Source organism: Etheostoma spectabile, chromosome 13 (genome assembly GCF_008692095.1).
Source record: "Etheostoma spectabile isolate EspeVRDwgs_2016 chromosome 13, UIUC_Espe_1.0, whole genome shotgun sequence".
In the NCBI taxonomy this organism is placed as follows: Eukaryota; Metazoa; Chordata; class Actinopteri; order Perciformes; family Percidae; genus Etheostoma; species Etheostoma spectabile.
The window spans coordinates 17,191,511-17,211,413 of NC_045745.1; the positions used below are offsets into that span (position 1 = coordinate 17,191,511).

The following is a 19,903-nucleotide window of genomic DNA, read 5'->3' on the forward strand; positions in this document are numbered from 1 at the left end:
CACACACACACATACACACACACACACACACACACAAACACACCTGATTATTATATTTTCCTGCATAGCCTGAAAACGTCACGTCTGTTCAATACACAAGACCTAACTACAACACTGTGTTTGGAAATGAGCTTACAATTTGTAAATGGACCATCATTACTCAAACTTCCAGAGTTTCATTTGCAACTAATCAGAAATCCTCCTGTATAGTTCACATCCAAGCTAACCATGTTGCTGTTTGTTTTAGGCATTTTAATGTATGTTTAACTGTTCGAAACAGACAGTTTTAATCTCTTTCCCTACTTGACAATAATTTGGCTGATTTGTTCATCACAGTGAACATCAAGTCTACTTTACCTTTGTCAGAATATGATACTACAGGTGAATAGGGTACACACTTTGACTAACAGGTATCATGAAACTCCCTGAGTTCATTAGTTACATTAGCACGAGATTTTTTTTGTGTTACTAGTTTTTTTTTTAATGTAATGTTTAAATATGCAAATTATGCATTATATAATGAACTATGCACTCATTTATGCACTAATCCACAATTCCAGAACAGAAATCTAAACATTGGGCAAAGCCAGGATCAGAATTCTTGTTTCAATGTGTCACTGTGTTGACATATTAGACTCAAAGGGTTTTACAGAGTGAATTTTCACTTTTTTATCACTCAAAGAAATACATTTTTGCCATATTAAAAAAATAAAATGTGATTCAAATCAGGCTATGAATGATGTATTGCAAACTACTCTGTAAAAACCTTCAGAAAATAGGAATACAGCTGGAATGTGTGATGTGTAAGTACTACTGAAGTGGAGATTTCTGCTTGGAGTATGAGAATATTTTTGGATAAAACAACCTATACACTCATCTGAAAAAAAATCTGCAGATGCAAATAGACAAAATGTAGTAAAATAATCACTTCAATGTGTATTTCTTTTCCACTAGCTTGCCTGCAGGGTCTGGCCTTGAAAAAACCAATCCACACCTAAACGACATCACCATGCAGCAGTAACATTACACTGAAAAGAACTATAATGTAGACTTGATACTGTGGGGAAATGGATTGAAACCAATAGCTGCATAGAAGTGCAGGAAAAATATTAAGAAAAACAACGTAAGACGATGACATAAATGATGACATATATTTGAAAACGATCAGCAAAAATGCAAAGTAGAACCGATTAGCAGTAAAGGGGAATGATCTGTTAAGTTATTATTTTCTTCTCAGATCAACTTGATATGCAGAGTCATCTCTCATGTGCACACATACTGTGCATGTCCTGTGTGATGATTCTGTGCTATTATATATTCATAGGGAATATAAATAACATTAAAGTGTTGGATTACACATTGGCGCTAAAGGTGAAACTAAACAAAGTGAAAGGAACTCAAATGTGTGTGCACGTTGTATGTGTTCACTCGAGTGTAGGCGCGTGCTTTTTCCTACAACGTGTGTGTATGTCATCCGCACGTGTACACAAAGGTGCCTTTTGTCTGTGTGCTTGAAAGTAATTTCTATGCAGTGATATGTCATCATGATGTGTGTATGTGCCTGCATGTGTTTCCCATTCCAATGAAAATGTATGTGCACTGTGTCACATTTTCTACTCTTGCTCTTTCAGCACGCCTGCATGTGTGTTAATGTGAGAGAGAGTGGGTGTGTTTCCTCAGTCTCCTCAGGTCCTCCTTTGATGTGTGTTCCCCACGTATGTGTTCTCTATACACAGCACTATGTAGTGGTTGGAGCAGGAGCGGGTGTGTTGTCCCAACAGTCGCCCCGTCTGCAGCAGCGCAGCTTGGCCCGTCACCGCCACGTCAGCCGTCCTCCACGCCTCGCAGTAGTTGGTGGTCACGCGGATGCCCACCGTATTGGAGCCGTGCCACACTAGCTTTTCTGGCCTGGGGAAAGAGGGGGAGAGACGTAGTGACTGGAGTTATAGGCTGCCACTGTGCTAAATCAGAATGAGAGCTAGGTAGATTAAAAAGAGACACATTGAAGTGATGAAGTTGCTTCCTGTTTCCTCAGTGGTTAACACTGTTGCTTCACAGCAAGAAGAGCCTCTCTGTGTGGAGTTTCCATATTCGTCCCTGTGTCTGTGTGTGTCTCCGAGTGCTCCTCCCAAAGGTCTTAAGACATGCCACTTAGGTCAATTGAAATTCTAATTTGCCTATACTGTATGTGTTTAGAAAGGTCTAAAACTGATCCTGTTTCATGCCAGCCTTATTTAGGCATTGTGAACCAAAATGGTATTACCAGATTTGAGATCTAAACCCAAAATCTGAAGCTATATTTTGTCTTTATGTCATCCATCGCTGACACTGTTAGCTTGTCAAGCTAATGCAACAGTGGCTGGTCTCTTTTTACCTAGCCTCTTCTCTGGGGCATTGTGTACCTAAAGCAACACCTGGCACACATGGAGGCCGATGATTGGTAAAGTCATACACAAATCCTACACACTTACCATGCTGAGTCTGTCATCACGTTGCGTCCGTCGAAGGAGTAGATGGGTGTGGAGGGTTCAAATGTGCCTCCATTCCCAGAGAAGATGGACATCCAACTACTGAACAACACTTCACCCTGAGAGGAGATGAGAGGGGAGAAGAAGGTTTTATTGGATTATTTGGAGAGAAGAATCACAATCACAAAAAATCTACAAAACCTGTCAAACAAATAGAAATGTGCTGAAACATTCACCAGCAACTCCCCATCCTCCCCCACAGAGCATACCAGCCCCCTACAGCCCCAAAACAACTGAAATTGTCCATCATCTGGTAATAGGAATGTTCCACCCTCAATCGGGCCTCGACCAGTCCTTCCAGAACTGGCATAAGATGAGATAAGACAAGATAAGATAAGATAAGATAGATTTCCCACACTGGGGAAAATTCCTAAATCACATCAGAATAACACTAATACACATTACAGAGACATAGGAGAAAAAAGTTAAGTTAAGTTAAGTTAGAATAAAATAGAATTAGTTGGCGGATGGCCAACTTTGCAGACAGAGTCAGAAAGTTAAAAAAAATGTGTCTCTTTTTTATTACTGTATTTTGGACCAAAAATAAACAAATCCAATGGAGAGGAGAGGAGAGGAGAGGATGTCAACAATAAACAAATCATCTATTACCATTGCTCAGTGTAACTTTAAACCTGCAGGAACACAGTGGGCGACATGCCCTAACCCCAAGAAAAAAAAAAAACATATTGAAGGTTCTAAAGGTTTCTCCTCACCCTGAGGTTAACTACGGGCATGTCATTGCGATCCACCTTCCTCACGATGGTTGCTAGGTCCTGGAGATGCGAGGACAGGAAGGCCCTGTAGGTGGCTGTCAGCCCCATGGAGCGGGCCTGCTGGTAGCACTGGAAGTCTGCCCCGCGAATGCCACGCATGTCCCCTTTCAGCGGGGTGTTCAGCGCCACCAGATGGAGCTGGGAAAGAGGAAATTCAGTCAGTCATTCCAGCTTTAAACTATTCACAAAATCTCCGGCTATTAGAAAATGTGTTCACTTTTCCGTGCTCGAGTGTGGGTCTCCACTGTCCATGGTGTGGGTAGGCGCATGCTTTTCCATATAACGTGTGTGCCTTTTGTCTGTCATACTATACCAAGACTTTTTCATCCCTTTTGACATACTATACAAGAACTTCTTTTATCACTTTTTAGTGGTTGTCAGTCAGTTAGCTTAGGGAGATAAGAGTATGATTGGAAGACACAAGATTGACAGTTCAAATTCTATAGGGTGCTTTTATTTCCTAAGGAATGAAGAATACAAAGAGCGGTAGAAAAAAAGTTGTGTTTCTGTCACTCTCTATCCCATCCTGTTGGTTTGGAGAGATGAATGCACTTTTTTTTTAACATACTATACTATGACTTTTTTGAATCACTTTTTTGATAACTTTTTTGATAACTTTTTTGATAACTTTTTTGATGACTTTTTTTATGACGTTTTTATCAATTTCTTTCAACATACTACAGAGACAAAAACTTCAGTTCAGATAGCTTAAATTGAATGATTGGAGGACAGAAGGTTGAGTCTTTGAGGTCTCAAATGCTAAGTGAAAGAGAAAAATATGACAAAAATATGACAAAAACATAACTGTCCTGTCATCTCAGTTAGCTTAGAGAGATGAAAGTATGCATAGAAGATGGAAGGTTAAGTGTTTAAACCAGGGGTCTTCAACGTTTTCCAGGCCAAGGACCCCCAAACTGATGGCGAGATGGAGCGGGGACCCCCTAATTATATATATTGTATAAAATTGTGTTTTATCAAACTGGTCCTATAGTGCCATGTGTGCATTGATGACTGAAAGACATCTTCTCCCCATTAACTGTTTACTACAGTGTGTTGAATTCATGTTAATGTGTATTTAAAGACATTTCAATTAGTGGAAAAAATTGCAGGGGGGAGGGGGGGGATATAAAAAAAAAAGTCTAATCAACCAAAACTTTCGCGACCCCCATGCAGTACCTCCGCGGACCCCCTAGGGGTCGCGGACCCCCTGTTGAAGACCCCTGGTTTAAACCTTATATATTTCTGTAAGTTTTGAGGTCCAATCTACTAAGTGAAAGAGACAAATATGCCAGAAACTCGAAACTTGTATTATCTCTGATAGCTTAGGGAGATGAAAATATGATTAGAAGACAGAATTTTGAGTGTTTGAATCTTAAAAGTTTTGGTACGTTTTGAGATCCAATATAAGTAAAAGAGACAAATGTTTCAAAAACGGAGCTATTTTTTTTAGGTTGGATATCTTAGAGTGATAAGACAATGATTGGGAGACTGAAGGTTGAGTGTTCAAATATTAGAGGGTGCAATTATTTTCAAGACCCATATTACAGGAAAAGTTGTTTCTGTGTCACTCTCTTTCCCAACTCTCCGTTAGTTTGGAGAGATGAATGCACTTTTTTAACGTACCATAATATGACTTTTTTATCACTTTTTTTTTTGACACACTATGCTGTGACGTTTTGGGACACGTTATATTATGATTTTTTTAATCTCTTTTTTCGACATGCTATACTATGACTTTATCACCTTTTTAGACAAGTTAAACTATGACGTTTTATCACTTGTTTTGACTATGAGTTTTTATTACTATTTTTAACGTACTATACTATGACTTTTTTGGACATGTTATATTATAATTTTTCTATTGCTATTTTCAACATATTATATTATGATATTTGATATGATATTTTTTATCACTGTTTTCAAAATGCTATACTATGGCTTTTTTATCACTTTTTACAACTTACTATACTATGACTTTTTATCACTTTTTCAACATTCTATACTGTGACTTTTATCCTTTTTTTGACATACTTTAATGTTACATTTTTTACTTTTTTCGACATACTATAACTTTTTGTCACTCTTTTCAGCATACTACCTTTTCGGCACTTTTTCAAATGTAAGTCTTGTGTCAGGTCAGATAGCTTACATAATATACTTTAACACATTTTTTCGACGTACTACACTATGACTTTTTTATCACTTTTTTTTGACATGCTGTACTACAACTTGTTTTCGACATGTTATATTACGACTTTTTTTATCACTTTTTACGACTTATGGTAAATTTGTGTTTATGTAAGTTTTGAGGACTAATCTACTAAGTGCAACAATGCTAGATTCTGCATGATATATATTTTTGACATACTACACTGACTTTTTTCACTTTTTTTGACATGCTATACTTTGACTTTTTAATACTTTTTTCAACATACTATGCAACAATAGGATTACTTTTTCATATTTTTCAACATGCTATGCTAGGATTTTTTTTGACATCCTATATTTTGACTTTTTATGACTTTTTTAACATACTATACCTTTGGTAATTTTTTTTCGACATAATATACTATGACTTTTTATCACTTTTTTCAACAAGCTATACTTTGACTCTTTTCATTACTTTTTTCGACATACTATACAAAGACTTTATTTGACATGTTATACTATGACATTTTTATCACTTTTTTCAACATACTATACCATGACCTTTTCTTGCTTAACTTTTGTGTCGGGTCAGATAGCTCACGGAGATACTATATTACGACTGTTTTCCCACTAATTGCCATAATGTGACTTTTTTCGACATGTTAAACTATGACGTTTTATCACTCATCGTTTTATCACTATCAATTTTTTTGACATACTATACTATGACTATGGGAGTATGGAGTGAGGGGGTCCCTTCTTAGGGCCATCCAATCTCTGTACGACCAAAGCGAGAGCTGTGTCCGGGTTCTCGGCAGTAAGTCGGACTCGTTCCAGGTGAGGGTTGGCCTCCGCCAGGGCTGCGCTTTGTCACCAATCCTGTTTAAAATATTTATGGACAGGATATCGAGGCGTAGTCGGGGCGGGGAGGGGTTGCAGTTCGGTGGGCTTAGGATCTCATCGCAGCTTATTGCGGATAATGTGGTCCTGATGGCGTCATCGGTCTGTGACCTTCAGCACTCTCTGGATCGGTTCGCATCCGATGTGAAGCGGCTGGGATGAGGATCAGCACCTCTAAATCTGAGGCCATGGTTCTCAGCAGGAAACCGATGAGTGCTTCTTCGAGTAGGGAGTGAGTCCTTACCCCAAGTGAAGGAGTTTAAGTACTTGGGGTCTTGTTCGCGAGTGAGGGGACTATGGAGCGTGAGATTGGTCGGAGAATCGGAGCAGCTGGTGCGGTATTACATTCTGTTTATCGCACCGTTGTGACGAAAGAGAGCTGAGCCAGAGGCAAAGCTCTCGATCTACCGGGCAATTTTCGTTCCTACCCTCACCTATGGTCATGAAGGCTGGGTCATGACCGAAAGAACAGATCCAGGGTACAAGCGCCGAAATGGTTTCCTCAGGAGGGTGGCTGGCGTCTCCCTTAGAATAGGGTGAGAACACAGTCATCCGAGAGAGCTCGAGTAGAGCCGCTGCTCCTTCGCGTCGAAAGAGCCAGTTGAAGTGGTTCGGGCATCTGGTAAGGATGCCTCCTGGGCCCTCCCTAGGGAGGTATTCCAGGCACGTCCTGGGAGAGGCCCCGGAAGACCTAGGACTAGGTGAGAGATTATATCTCCAACCTGGCCTGGGAACGCCTCGGGATCCCCCAGTCGGAGCTGGTTGATGTGGCTCGGGAAAGGGAAGTTTGGGGCCCCCTACTGGAGCTGCTGCCCCCGAGACACGATACCGGATAAGCGGTCGAAGATGGACGGATGGATGGATACTATGACTTTCATATCACTTTTTTTTAACATGCTATACTATAACTTTTTTATCCCTTTTTTCAACTATGAATTTCTATTACATTTTTCAGACATACTATACTATGACTTTTTTTATCACCTTTTTAGACAAGCTAAACTATGACGTTGACTATGACTTTTTAATAATTTTTTTAACGTACTATACCATGACTTTTTGGGATATGTTATATTATGATTTTTCTATTGCTATTTTCAACATATGACTTTTTTATCACTGTTTTCAAAATGCTATACTATGATTTTTTTATCACTTTTTACAAATTACTATACTGTGACTTTAATCCCTTTTGTTGAAATACTTTAATGATACTTTTTTTTACTTTTTTCGACATACTATACTATAACTTTTTGTCACTTTTTTCAACATACTATACTATGACCTTTTCATCATTTTTTCAAGCATAAGTTTTGTGTCAGGTAGATAGCTAACATAACATAATTTTTTAATACATTTTTTCGACATACTATACTATTACGTTTTATCACTTTTTTCAACATGCTATACTATAACATTTTTTCGACATGTTTTACTATGACTTTTTTTATCCCTTTTTTTGACTATGAATTTTTATTAATTTGTTTTAACATACTATGCTATGACTTTTTTCATCAATTTTTTCAACATACTATACTATGATTTCTCACTTTTCCCGACATGCTATGACTTTTTCAACATGTTTTACTATGACTTTTTTCATCAATTTTTATGACTCATGGTAAACTTATGTCTGTGTAAATGTTCAAGGCCAATCTACTAAGTGAAGGAGACAAATATCCCAAAGACATGAAGCATAGGTCAGGTCAGCTTAAGCTTCCTAAGGTTGAGTGGTCAAATCCCAGAGAATGCAAATGTTTCACAACCACTTACAGTCATAAAAAAATGAAACTAGATGACAGGAAGTCTTGACATGATATATATAGAATACATTTTTTCGACATACTATAATATGACTTTTTTATCACTTTTTACGACTTATGGTAAATTTGTGTTTATGTGTTAGCTGTGAGGGCTAATCTACTAAGTGCTATGATGCTGCATGATATATATTTTTTGACATACTACACTATGACTTTTTTCACTTTTTTTGACATGCTATACTATAACTTTTGGACATGTTTTACTATGACTTTATCCCTTTTTTCGACTTTGAATTTTTATTAAATTTTTTTAACATACTATGCTATGACTTTTTTTATACATTTTTTCAACATACTATATCATGATTTTTTTCACTTTTTCCGACATGTTAGGACTTTTTCGACATGTTTTACTATGACTTCTTTCAACAATTTTTATGACTCATGGTAAATTTTTTAAGTCCAAGCTACTGTGTGAAAGAGACAAATAACCCAAAGACATGAAGATTACGTCAGGTCAGATAACTTAGAGTGATAAGGCCATGCTTAAGCGTCCAAAGGTTGAGCGTTCAAATCCCAGAGAATGTAAACGTTTCAGAACCACTTACAGTCATAAAGAATGAAAAAAGATGACGTAAAATACAATTCATTTTTTATCACCTTTTTCGAGATGCTAAACTATGACGTTTTATCACTATCAATTTTTTCCACATAATATACTATGACTTTTTTATCACTTTTTACAACTTACTATACTATGACTTTTTATCACTTTTTTCAACATTCTATACTGTGACTTTAATCCCTTTTGTTGACATACTTTAATGATACTTTTTCGACATACTCTACTATAACTTTTCATCACTTTTTCCAAAATACTATACTATGACCTTTTCATCACTTTTTTAAACAGAAGTCTCGTGTCAGGTCAGATAGCTTACATAATATACTTTTTTAATACATTTTTTTGACACACTATACTATGACGTTTTGTCACTTTTTTCAACATGCTATAACTTTTTCATCATGTTTTACTATGACTTTTTTATCCCTTTTTTCGATTATGAATTTTTTTTACATTTTTTCGACATACTATACTATGACTTTTTTTTATTAATTTTTTCGACATACTATACTATGATTTTTTTCACTTTTCCCGACATGCTACGACTTTTTTGACATGTTTTACTATGACTTTTTTCATTAATTTTTATGACTCATGGTAAACTTTAGGTTCATGTTATACTATGACGGTTTTAATCACTTTTTTCAACATACTATACCATGACCTTTTCTTGCTTAGCTTTTGTGTCGGGTCAGATAGCTCACGGAGATGAGAGCATGGTTGAAAGACGGAAGGTTAAGCGTTCAAACCTAAAATGCTTTGGTAAGTTTTGATGTCCAATAAATCAAGTGAAAGAGGCAAATGTGCCCAAGCCCTAGTGTTTGTCGTTGGTCTGATAGCTTAGGGTGATAGAATGGTTTGAAGACACAAGGTTCAGTATTCAAATCATGACATGCTATACTATGACTTTAAAAAGTTTTTTTTAAACATTCAATACTGTGACTTTTATTGAAAAACTTCACTATGCCTTTTTATCACTTTTTCTGGTGCTCAAGGTGAGGTCATTATATTAATACCACTTATTTTTTAGGCTTTTTTAGGTTTATTCAATGGGACGTTTACGAGTGCTCTTTGTGTGATAATTAAACATCAAGTCAATGCAAAGCATGAAGGATCAGCTGCTGTTACAATTACAGACAGTAATATGAACAATAACACAGCTTTGCAATTGATTTATATTAATTATTTTTTTACAGTATATTGTGTGTATTTGTGTTATGATAACAATAATATAAGTATTAGGAATATATATGCATAAATAATGCATTTTCTTGTTTTTCATAGCATCTTTTGTTACAAAGTGCTTTACAAAAAAAAGTTTAAAAGAACAAAAGATGAGTACAACACAAACATTACAGCAGCACATACATTACACCAGAACAATTAGAGGCTACTATTCAAAATAGAGCACATGGCTCAAGCACAAAAACATTTAGAAAAGAGATGGATAGGTCTTCAGTTTGCTGACATGAGTCCCAGAGGAAGACTATTCCAAAGCCCGGGACCCAGGAGAGCAAATGCACAGTCCCCTTGTGTTTTCAGTCTTCTACGAGGTACAGCAGGGAAGTTGTTTGAAGGACCTATGCGTGCATGTATGTATCTATGAGTCGGTAGGTGTGTGTTTGGTACACTCACCCCAGGTACAGCATTGAAGGTCTGTGGTAGTACATTATAGCTGGGCTGATATCCTCGACTGCCATCTTGAAGCTCCTGTTCCACAAAAGCAGGAATTAGTGTGTTTTGTCCTTACTTTTTAATGTAAGGATATTTTTAAAGGTGTTTCCAAAGATGTATGCATTACTTCAGACAGGAACAGGTCTTCTCAGATTTGGAATTGTGAGTTAACTCACACTCACTGGGTGTGTGTATGTGTGTGTGTGTGCATGTGTGTGCATGTGTGTGTGTACCTGGCTGTGGATCCTGTGTTGTTGGGTCCACTCTGGTAGTTTGCTGATCGTCTGAGACGCTGCTGAGGGGGAAGGTCCCGAATGGATTAACTCTCCGAGCTGAAATACATACAGAATCTGGTTTAGAGCTATGATCCAACGTTGATTTCCCCAGTCAAGTCCATTTTTATCAGGTTATGTCCACACATTGATCCAAACTTACACATATCCGCATACGCACCTGGATCTTGCGCCAGCCGTTGCGCGCTCTGATGTAGAGCTCTCCTCCCTTCTCAGACACGTAGGCGAAGGTTCCCTCTGCAGCCCGTTGAGTCTCTCTGCTCAGAGCGTGGCTCGTCTTATAGATAGTTACCTGAACATACACAACAATCACAGCATCATACTGGCATTATTTACTAGTAAGAGTCATTTTATCAATGTATCTATACTACAGATAAATCTGTTCTGGACATTTGTCCAAATAAGTGTCAATATTAAGACAAATCATGTTAAAATAAGTCAGACAATGTCACTAAATTCACAAAAATTCTAAAAAAAAATTGAGATTTTTAGGGACTGTTCGTTTTTTACTTAAAAAAATTCAAAAAAATAATAATTTCAGAATTTTGAACATAAGACCTTATTTCCAAGGTAGCCAGTGTGTTTGTGAGACAGTTTTCACCACTTTTCATCCACTCCTTCCAGTTGCAGAGTTGGCTGGTGCTAGGCTAGTGCAAGTCAACAGTATCTGCTAGCCTGCCACTAAAAACAGTCTTTACCACTCCACAGTACACCAAAGGCAAATAAATTATAATGCCAGACTATCGATGTAAATGTCTGTTGAAAAAACAATGTTAGATAGAATATCTAACATTACTCTATCAGAAATAAAACTAGAACATAAAACGACCCTTATTATTATATTATTAGGACTAAAGCATTGTAAATGCATACACTCTGTGGTACAACATAAAAACGTACGCATTAAATGTTAAATGTTAGTATGTACTGTATATTTCTTGTAGTGCAAAAGACAGCCCTTGACAAGTGAAAAAACATCAGATTGAGGTAAAATGCCTTGCTAAATGGCAGCTACTTTACCGGATTGGCATATCCTGGAGATCCTGGTGGGCCAGCAGGACCAGGAGGGCCGGGGGTACTAACACCTGATGATGATTATGATGATGATGATGATGATGATGACACGTCAGAAATACATTTAACAGATACAAGACAATGGTTCCAGTCAGACTGACATGTAATACATGAGATCTATAACTTTTATGGGTATGAGCGAAGGTCTCCATCTTTTTCGCACATTCACATACCCGATCCATATGCAGGTGCAGGTCCTGGGGGTCCAGCAGGACCAGGCGGCCCTCGGGGACCAGGTCGTCCGAACCCAGGGGCCCCAGGTTCGCCCACAGGACCAACAGGTCCTTGAGGACCCACGATCGACTCCCCTTTTGGACCCTACAGGAACAGAGTCATCTAGCAATTCCTCACTGCTTTTTACCATTTTATTCAGGTGAACATTTTCACTTTGTGGTACACGCAACCTCAAAGATATTCAACAACAGTAAACTCAGCAAACATTAGCATATATATATATATAGGTCATGTGATCCGAGACATTGATTACAATTCATAATTCCAATACCTGAATAATTACTAACTAAGTGGAACAGTATTTTCTGGATGTAGCTTATGATTATTAGAACTTACCACAAGTCCTGACCTCCCGGGCAGTCCTGGTGGACCAGGCAGACCGACGTCACCCTTCTCTCCCTTCTGACCTTTGTATCCCTTATCACCACTTGCACCCTTAGAGATCCACAAAAAAGTGACAAATACTGAAGATCAACCACACGCCATTTAAAGACAAATTCAGGAGGATCCAGAAGTTCTGAGTCTCTCACTGCCAGCGTCCCCCTTCACACATGTCACAGTGATTTGAGTGTATTCTGAATCAGTACTCACCACAATTCCATCTGGAAACCCGGGTGCTGAGAAGAAAAATGAGAAGACTTTAATGAGTATAAGTTCTACATATACAATATATATATATATATATATATATATATATATATACATATTCACAGTACTGTGCAAAAGTCTTAGGCAGGTGTGAGAAAATGCTGTATTCTAAGAATGTTTTCAAAAATATAATGATTGTTTATTTTTATCAATTTACAAAATCGAAATCACATCAATATTTGGTGTTACTACTATTTGCCTTCAAACCAGCATTAATTCTTACAGGTACAAAAAGTCAGGCAACGTTGAGAATCGTTGAGAATCTACTTTCTGTCCCCAGAGTCAGAACTAAACAGGGTGAAGCAGCTTTCAGTTTTATGCTCCTCATATCTGGAATAAACTCCCAGAAACCGCAGATCCGCTGCTACTCTCAGTTCTTTTAATCAAGGTGAACACCTTTCTTTTTGATGCTGCCTTCTTAAATACTGCTCAGTTCTTTAAATTTCTTTATGCTGCACTGTAACTTTTATTCTTGTGTTTTATGTGTCCAAATGTTTCTGTTTTGTTTTTAACTGTCTATTCATGTGTTTTATTGGTTTTTAATGTTTATGATTTTTAACTGTTTGTACTTGTTGTTTTATCTGTTTAACTGACTTGTGTAAAGCACTTTGAATTGCCCGTTGCTGAAATGTGCTATACAAATAAAGCTGCCTTGCCTTGCCTTGCCTAGACGCAGTGGTCGGCCAAGGAAATGTAGTGGAGCAGATAGAAAACACATCAAGCTCGTTTCCCTTTGAAATCGGAGATGTCCAGCAGTGGCATCAGCTCAGAACTGGCTGAAACCAGTGGGACAATGAGTGTGTGCACCCAACAGTGAAGCATGGTGGAGCCCTGACTTCGACATCATCGAGTGTGTCTGGGATTAAGTGTACCTAGAAGAATTGATGCTGCCTTGAAGGCAAAGGGGGGTCACACCAAATCTTGATTTGATTTAGTCTTCTGTTCATTCACTGCATTTTGTTAATAGATGAAAATGAACTATTGACACTTCCATTTTTGAAAGTCTTAGTTTACAGCATTAATCACCTGCCAAAAACGTTTGCACATACTACACACTTACACACACACACACACACACACATATTATATTATATATAATATTATATATATATAATATATATATATATATATAAATGGTTTTAACCACTGGGAACCCAGGTGTAGGTGAGGAGCAAGTCATTGCATCACATGGGATGTCTGTTGTAAAGGTCTTACCTGGCTCTCCAGGTATTCCTACATCGCCTTTGTCTCCTTTAGCTAACTCTTCCCCTCTCAATGACTCCTACACACACACACCAACACACACACAAACACACACACACCACAAACACACACCAACACACACACCACACACACACACCCCACAGCACTTACCAATGCATGGATACCAGCACATTGTGCACATGCACACAAGGCACAGAGTGCTCAACACATAGATGAAAGTTTGAAAATCTGTACAGTGAAAAACACAGTAATAAAAAGACACAGATGGAAAAATCCATCACTGTCAGCACTGCAAAAACACCTATTACTGTAAATACAATGGACGCATGCTAGATATACCAGCATGTACAACCCAGTCTTGGCTGCGGTGGTTAAAATACAAAAGGTTAAGGAAAAGGGTTAAAACATGCTTTTCTGAAACAGATCTGCATTAATGAATGCATTTAAACTGTTGCTGATTTCAACATGTTGTTACAGTAAGTTACTCAAGTCAAAGACGTCCTGGACACCCCTATCACACATCATTGACCGCTGCTGCCTTTAATGATGATTTTGTGCAATTCATTGCATCTCGCAAATGTCTTAAATAGAATTGTTAATCATCAAAATGAAAAAATTGGATGTGACCTACTGTACACTTAATCATGGTAGTGTCATGAATTCCCATTCACTTATGAGTCAGGTGAAAGTTTAGACATTCATTTTACATGGAGGAGCCCGTCACCAAACCTCAAAAATGACATTTGAAGGGCCAAATTCCAATCATAAGTCTTAGATCAAACCTCCATAGGTAGATTTTTATCAAATTATATACTTACATCAAATTCCACTTCCAACCAGTATTCAGACTTTGGCAGAATTTCACAATTGTAATGAACTTTGCACAGCTATTGTGGCTGGTTTTCTGATAAGAATGTGTGTATGTATACATAACCCCCATTAGCGCCTATTACCAGTTTACGTGATTGGAATTCAGCAAAACAGAAGCTGCAGCGTCACCAGAGGCCACAGAACTGCATACTTCAAACAGAAAGTTTTCAAGCAGAACTCAAAAACCCAGCACCATGAGAATAGACTGTACATTTCTGAAAAGATTTATGTCTACCTGATGAACAGCAAGCCAAAGTTTGATATATCTCAACTATATAAAAAAAACATATATCACAATACAATCAATTAAGGAAGTAGCATTTCTTTGGAATCAATAAAAATGAAATAGCCTGTCATGACCATGCTCTTTGTAAAATCTCCTCTATGTATTCTTTTTTTGAATTGATTGAACTAAAAAAGTGAATTGGCAATGACTCTTACGTACATACAGCAGAAGAGTATCAATAGTGTCAATTAGAGGTTTACCAGCGCTTCCTCTTTGTTGAGGGCGGTAAGGACAGACGAGGCAAGCAGGATTTAGGCTCAGACCCCTTTAACACCTGGCATTAACATTTGTCATGGGTGATAAGATTGGATTTCCCAGACACAGAAAACCTGGCTATAAATAAACTCAATATGCAAAGATTGGAATAGCCACATTGCATTTACAGATGGCTAATGCATCTTTAATCCACATCTGGCAACTACTTACAATCCCGTTTGCATGTAGATCCAACCACAAGTATGTGTCAGGTAGGTAAGATAATGATGTTTAGACACAACCTGCCTATAAGAGGAATGTTAACGCCTGATGAAATGGGGCCAGAACGACAAACACGTAGCCTTTTTAAGGATCATTAGGACAGTAGGAGAGCCAAGAGGAAGGAGATGAGAAAATGAAGGGAGGTAAAAGAGTTGTTTGTAGCCCAGACCAGAAAGTTGCCATGCTGCCACACCCAAAAAGACACAAAAAAAAGACACCAAAAGAACCACCGGATGGTCCGATTTCAAAGTGAAACAGACCAATCAGATGGTCCGACTAAGACTTACTCGTCCCTTTTTGCAGTGCGGTCTGGGGCGCACCGGAAACACTGTCTTTAAAATTCAAAGAAGAGCAGTGTAATCAGACTAAATGAGTCAGGTCAAACACTGTACTGTAGAACTTCACAGATATGAATTCACACACCAACAGGCTGGCTTTCAATGATAGTGGTGCTCCACAGACTACTTATACTTGATCACGGATCTTTTTTGTCAAAGCCAGTATGTTTAGTTTAGCTTTATTATAAGGATCCCCATTAGCTGACCCCTAGACGACGAGCTATTCTTCCTGGGGTCCAAAACAACATTTAATTATATGTGTTGTATTTTTAATCTCTGACTACTGGAGCCATACTTTTCTGAATTCTAGTACACATCCCCATGTTTGGTGATGTTCTGTGGAAGCCAACCCTGTCATAATAATTCAGATCATCAATATAAAAACGTTTTCTGGATGTGGGCTTATTTTAATCTATACTTAACATATGTCTCTAAGACAAGCCTTTTAAAAATTGTAATGCAAGTTGTTGGCTGTGTATCGTCCCCCCAGTCCAACTAAAAATGATAAAGTAGAGAAATAAAAAGATGGAAACTTACTCCTTTCAGCCCAACAACTTTTCCTGGATGTCCAGGTGGGCCCGGAGGACCTGGAGGTCCCTGAGAGAGACAATATAATCACATCAGTGTCAGTGCCCCATCTCATTAATGAGATAGTCAGACAGTTTCAAAGTGAAGTGAAAACTAACTAAAGGGACAAGCCATGATCCTAATGTGAACAAAAGGGTCACCCCACCACCAACAATCTGTTACATCAGCAATTCTTGTATGTCTTATTTGTAGTTATGTGAATATATTGGTCTTAAATGTTAAATGCCTTATTGATTCGGTATCCAACAACAAGAAAATCACAGATCTTTTCTTTCATTCCTTTCCCTCTTACCGGTAGGCCGACAGCATCTCCTTTGTCCCCTTTCCTCCCAGGCATACCAGATCGACCCTACAGGAAGAGAAACATTCATACACGTCAGGCTTTGTGCAGTGTGTACTACAAATATACTACAAATGTGAATATCCCCTTCTTGCGGGACAAAGAAAGGAATGTCTTCCAAAGCATGAGGTGCTGACATCCTCCAGGTTTGAACAGTTCCGGGGAGTTCTGGGGTGTTTTGGGTCATTTTTTGTACATGTAGAGATGGATCAATGATGTTTATATTAATTGCTGTTGTGATTTTCTGAATCATCTTGATTTAGCAAATAAGCTGGTCTGCTCTCTTATTTCTTCCTTTGGCCTAGCGTACCTTCTCATGAGCCTGGCGAGGCGTTGAGTGACACATGGAGCTCTGCAAGTGTTCCCTGATCATGTACTTTTATTGGGCTGTGTCTGTGGCCACTGGCACAAATGCTTGTAGTTTATTTTGTCTATAATCAGTACATGTACTCTATACAAGTGCAATATATCATTTGAGTACTAGCCAACCAAAGACTTCAAGAACTGCTGCATGTTTTGTGTGGAAGGTCCAACACTGAAAGGTTTCTTTTGGCACCAAGAAATATATTACACAAATAATATATTGGGGTTATGCACTTTTTACATTGAGTTTTGAGTGGCAGTACCTCAACACACACTCTATCAACAAACAGATGGTAATTTCCTGACAAATACACAACTAATACAAGGTACTCACAGGGCGACCGGGGAAGCCATATTCTCCTTTTTGTCCAGATGGTCCTATTGGGCCCTGGGATAAGAAACACAGTGATGTACACAAAAATTAATTCCTCGTTTAGCAGTTTTCCACAGTAGTTCATAAGAACAAGAAGAAAAATATGTGTGGAGCTTGTCTTAATTAACGAATGTGAGTCTGTAGGTTTTTTTTTATTTGACATGAGCTCACCATAAGTCCAGCAGGTCCAGGGAACCCACGGTCACCCTATACATTACAACGCAGAACAGCAAAATGACACATGAGAATTCGAAGAAAATGTGAAAAGAGATTTCAAAGACTGCTTGTTTCTAGAACAACTGAAGAATATCCCCATCTTCCCAAAATCACAGATTCATGTCTTTAAAGAAGTTGAGCTCCTTTGTATTTATTCGGCTTTAGGATTAGGATTTAGGACACTTGCAGTGGTCAGTGTGCAATAACTAGAACACTGGGAGCAATTGAAGTACATTACAAGGGATAATAAAACAGAACGTTTTGACCTTGACTTCTTAAGGAAGGAGGTGTAATGTAGTTTATAATATTTCAATTTAGGAATCTTATTGAATTATAACAGCCAGAAAAACATTGACATGTCAAGTTACATCGCTGTACAATGCATCAACACAAGTAGAGTTGGTAAGAAATATTGACATCCAATCTTTAAATGTACTCATCCTTCTGTGTGCTTATCGTATCCAGTAACTCAAATGTGTGTCTTTGACTGGCTGAGTGACTGCTGTTGATATACTGCAGTGCAGGTAGACCTCAACTCTTTATTATTGTGGAAAACTGAGTATCTGTGGGGTAGCATGGAGGGACCAGGGCATAAATCTTACTTCCTGGGGTTACATTATTAGATGCATCATCTTACTGTCATTGCCCACTGTAGGTTACTGGGTAAGGTATGGCCAGATAGGGGTAAGGGATTTCTTTTCTGGTACCTTGATGCCTTTGGGACCCTGGGGGCCTTTTGGCGCTGATAAGAGGGATCCATCAGCAGCAATGGTCACCCCCGGCTCACCCTTCTCTCCCTGTAAGTGTAAAGACATGGTTATGGCGGTTAAATACTTCTGCATAAACAGTATTATATGTTAGACATTTTTTAACACGTATTTGTGACATGATATTTGTCATAACAATCCCCATTCTGTTTAGTCCTCACCTTGTACCCTGCGGGCCCCTGGACACCTGGAGGGCCTATGTCTCCCTTCGGTCCTCTGGGGCCCTGGAGTAAGGATGATAGCATTTTAAAATGGAAGGTTTAAAGATTTGTAGATTCTACAGTATATATGTAAAAAAACATTTCATGGGTCCTGGTCTGGATTTATGAAGAGCTAAAATTATATTAAAGTGATATAAACAAAAAAAACACCATCCGTGGCAACAACATACCTACCCTGTTTAACCCAAAGACAGCAAAGGCAAAATCGGAAAAGAATATGTTACATTGCTTTGAAATTATTGTTGCATCTTTGTTCATAGAAAAATACTCATGTACACACTTAAATCAAATTTTCATAACTCAGACATCACGAGATACAAATGCTCAGCATAAGGTAGTGTAGCAAATTGCTCTTACAGGAAATCCAGCTCTGCCAGGCAAGCCTTCAGGGCCCTGCAACACGCAGACAAAACACACACATCCACACACACATACATGCATATGTACACATAAACAGGGATGCAGGCAAAAGCAGTAGAACTGGGTTAATGACATGCTCATACACAACATCAAACACAAATGCAGCCAAAGCACTTTAAATGCATTGCTTCTGCTACAGTAAAGTATTGGCTTCTTGTATTGTAGCTCTAAAATTTCTCCCTGAATTTTTGATGTCACACATGCAAGTAGCGGTAATCCAGGTATCATCTTAAAAGATATTAATAGCGTAGTGCTACGCACCATGGGCCCTGGTGGTCCTCTGATCTCTGTGAAGTTGAAGATACCATCTGTAACATTGAGCAGCAGCTGTAGACAGAATAGTCAATGATTAAATGTGGGCACTGTTTGCATATTTTACATATTTAGAGGTTTGTAAAATTCATTCAACATGGTCATGAAACTACCGACTATAAATGGTATAAATGTATTTTTAAATGTAGTTTTATTTTTGTTATTTTATTGGATGTTATTGCGACTCTTTACTGCACCTATTAACATAAGCTGAGAAAGCATTTTTAAGCCACATGGGATTTACATCTGCGGTTGGGGCTGCACGATTATGGCAAAATTAGATCACAATTAATTATCACGATGAATACTTGCTGACTCATTATCCAGAGTCTAGCATGCAGGATGGTGAATGGGTCCATTACGGGTCAAATAGCGGGTCAGCAGAGTTACACACGTCGTGTGAATGAAATGTCTGCATCGTCACTGCGCTGCATTTTTATAAACTATG

At 38.2% G+C, this 19,903-nt stretch overlaps 2 protein-coding genes across 6 annotated transcripts in view; one reads left to right on the plus strand and one right to left on the minus strand.

The window, feature by feature from the left end:
* Positions 1-1,794, plus strand: part of LOC116700246 (5'-3' exoribonuclease 1) — a 27,655-nt gene extending 25,861 nt beyond the window's left edge. Inside the window, exon 42 of the mRNA XM_032533282.1 lies at positions 1,664-1,794. The gene's annotated coding sequence lies outside the window, so the exon portion shown is untranslated. The remainder of the gene's footprint in view (positions 1-1,663) is intronic.
* The window catches only part of LOC116700245 (collagen alpha-1(XV) chain), a 60,007-nt gene continuing 40,810 nt past the window's right edge, over positions 707-19,903 (minus strand). For 4 of the 5 annotated variants that reach the window (XM_032533279.1, XM_032533277.1, XM_032533276.1 and 1 more), the window contains 20 exons: positions 19,405-19,470; positions 19,081-19,116; positions 18,664-18,726; positions 18,443-18,532; positions 17,691-17,726; positions 17,481-17,534; positions 16,736-16,792; positions 16,393-16,452; positions 15,805-15,849; positions 13,876-13,942; positions 12,604-12,629; positions 12,349-12,447; positions 11,952-12,096; positions 11,725-11,789; positions 10,865-10,996; positions 10,645-10,743; positions 10,373-10,447; positions 3,242-3,439; positions 2,472-2,587; positions 707-1,908 (listed from right to left, as the gene is read on the minus strand). In XM_032533279.1, the coding sequence (XP_032389170.1) occupies positions 1,686-1,908; positions 2,472-2,587; positions 3,242-3,439; positions 10,373-10,447; positions 10,645-10,743; positions 10,865-10,996; positions 11,725-11,789; positions 11,952-12,096; positions 12,349-12,447; positions 12,604-12,629; positions 13,876-13,942; positions 15,805-15,849; positions 16,393-16,452; positions 16,736-16,792; positions 17,481-17,534; positions 17,691-17,726; positions 18,443-18,532; positions 18,664-18,726; positions 19,081-19,116; positions 19,405-19,470 (1,752 nt within the window). In that variant the 3' untranslated portion in view covers positions 707-1,685. The remainder of the gene's footprint in view (positions 1,909-2,471; positions 2,588-3,241; positions 3,440-10,372; positions 10,448-10,644; positions 10,744-10,864; positions 10,997-11,724; positions 11,790-11,951; positions 12,097-12,348; positions 12,448-12,603; positions 12,630-13,875; positions 13,943-15,804; positions 15,850-16,392; positions 16,453-16,735; positions 16,793-17,480; positions 17,535-17,690; positions 17,727-18,442; positions 18,533-18,663; positions 18,727-19,080; positions 19,117-19,404; positions 19,471-19,903) is intronic. The other variant, XM_032533278.1, reaches the window with a different exon arrangement.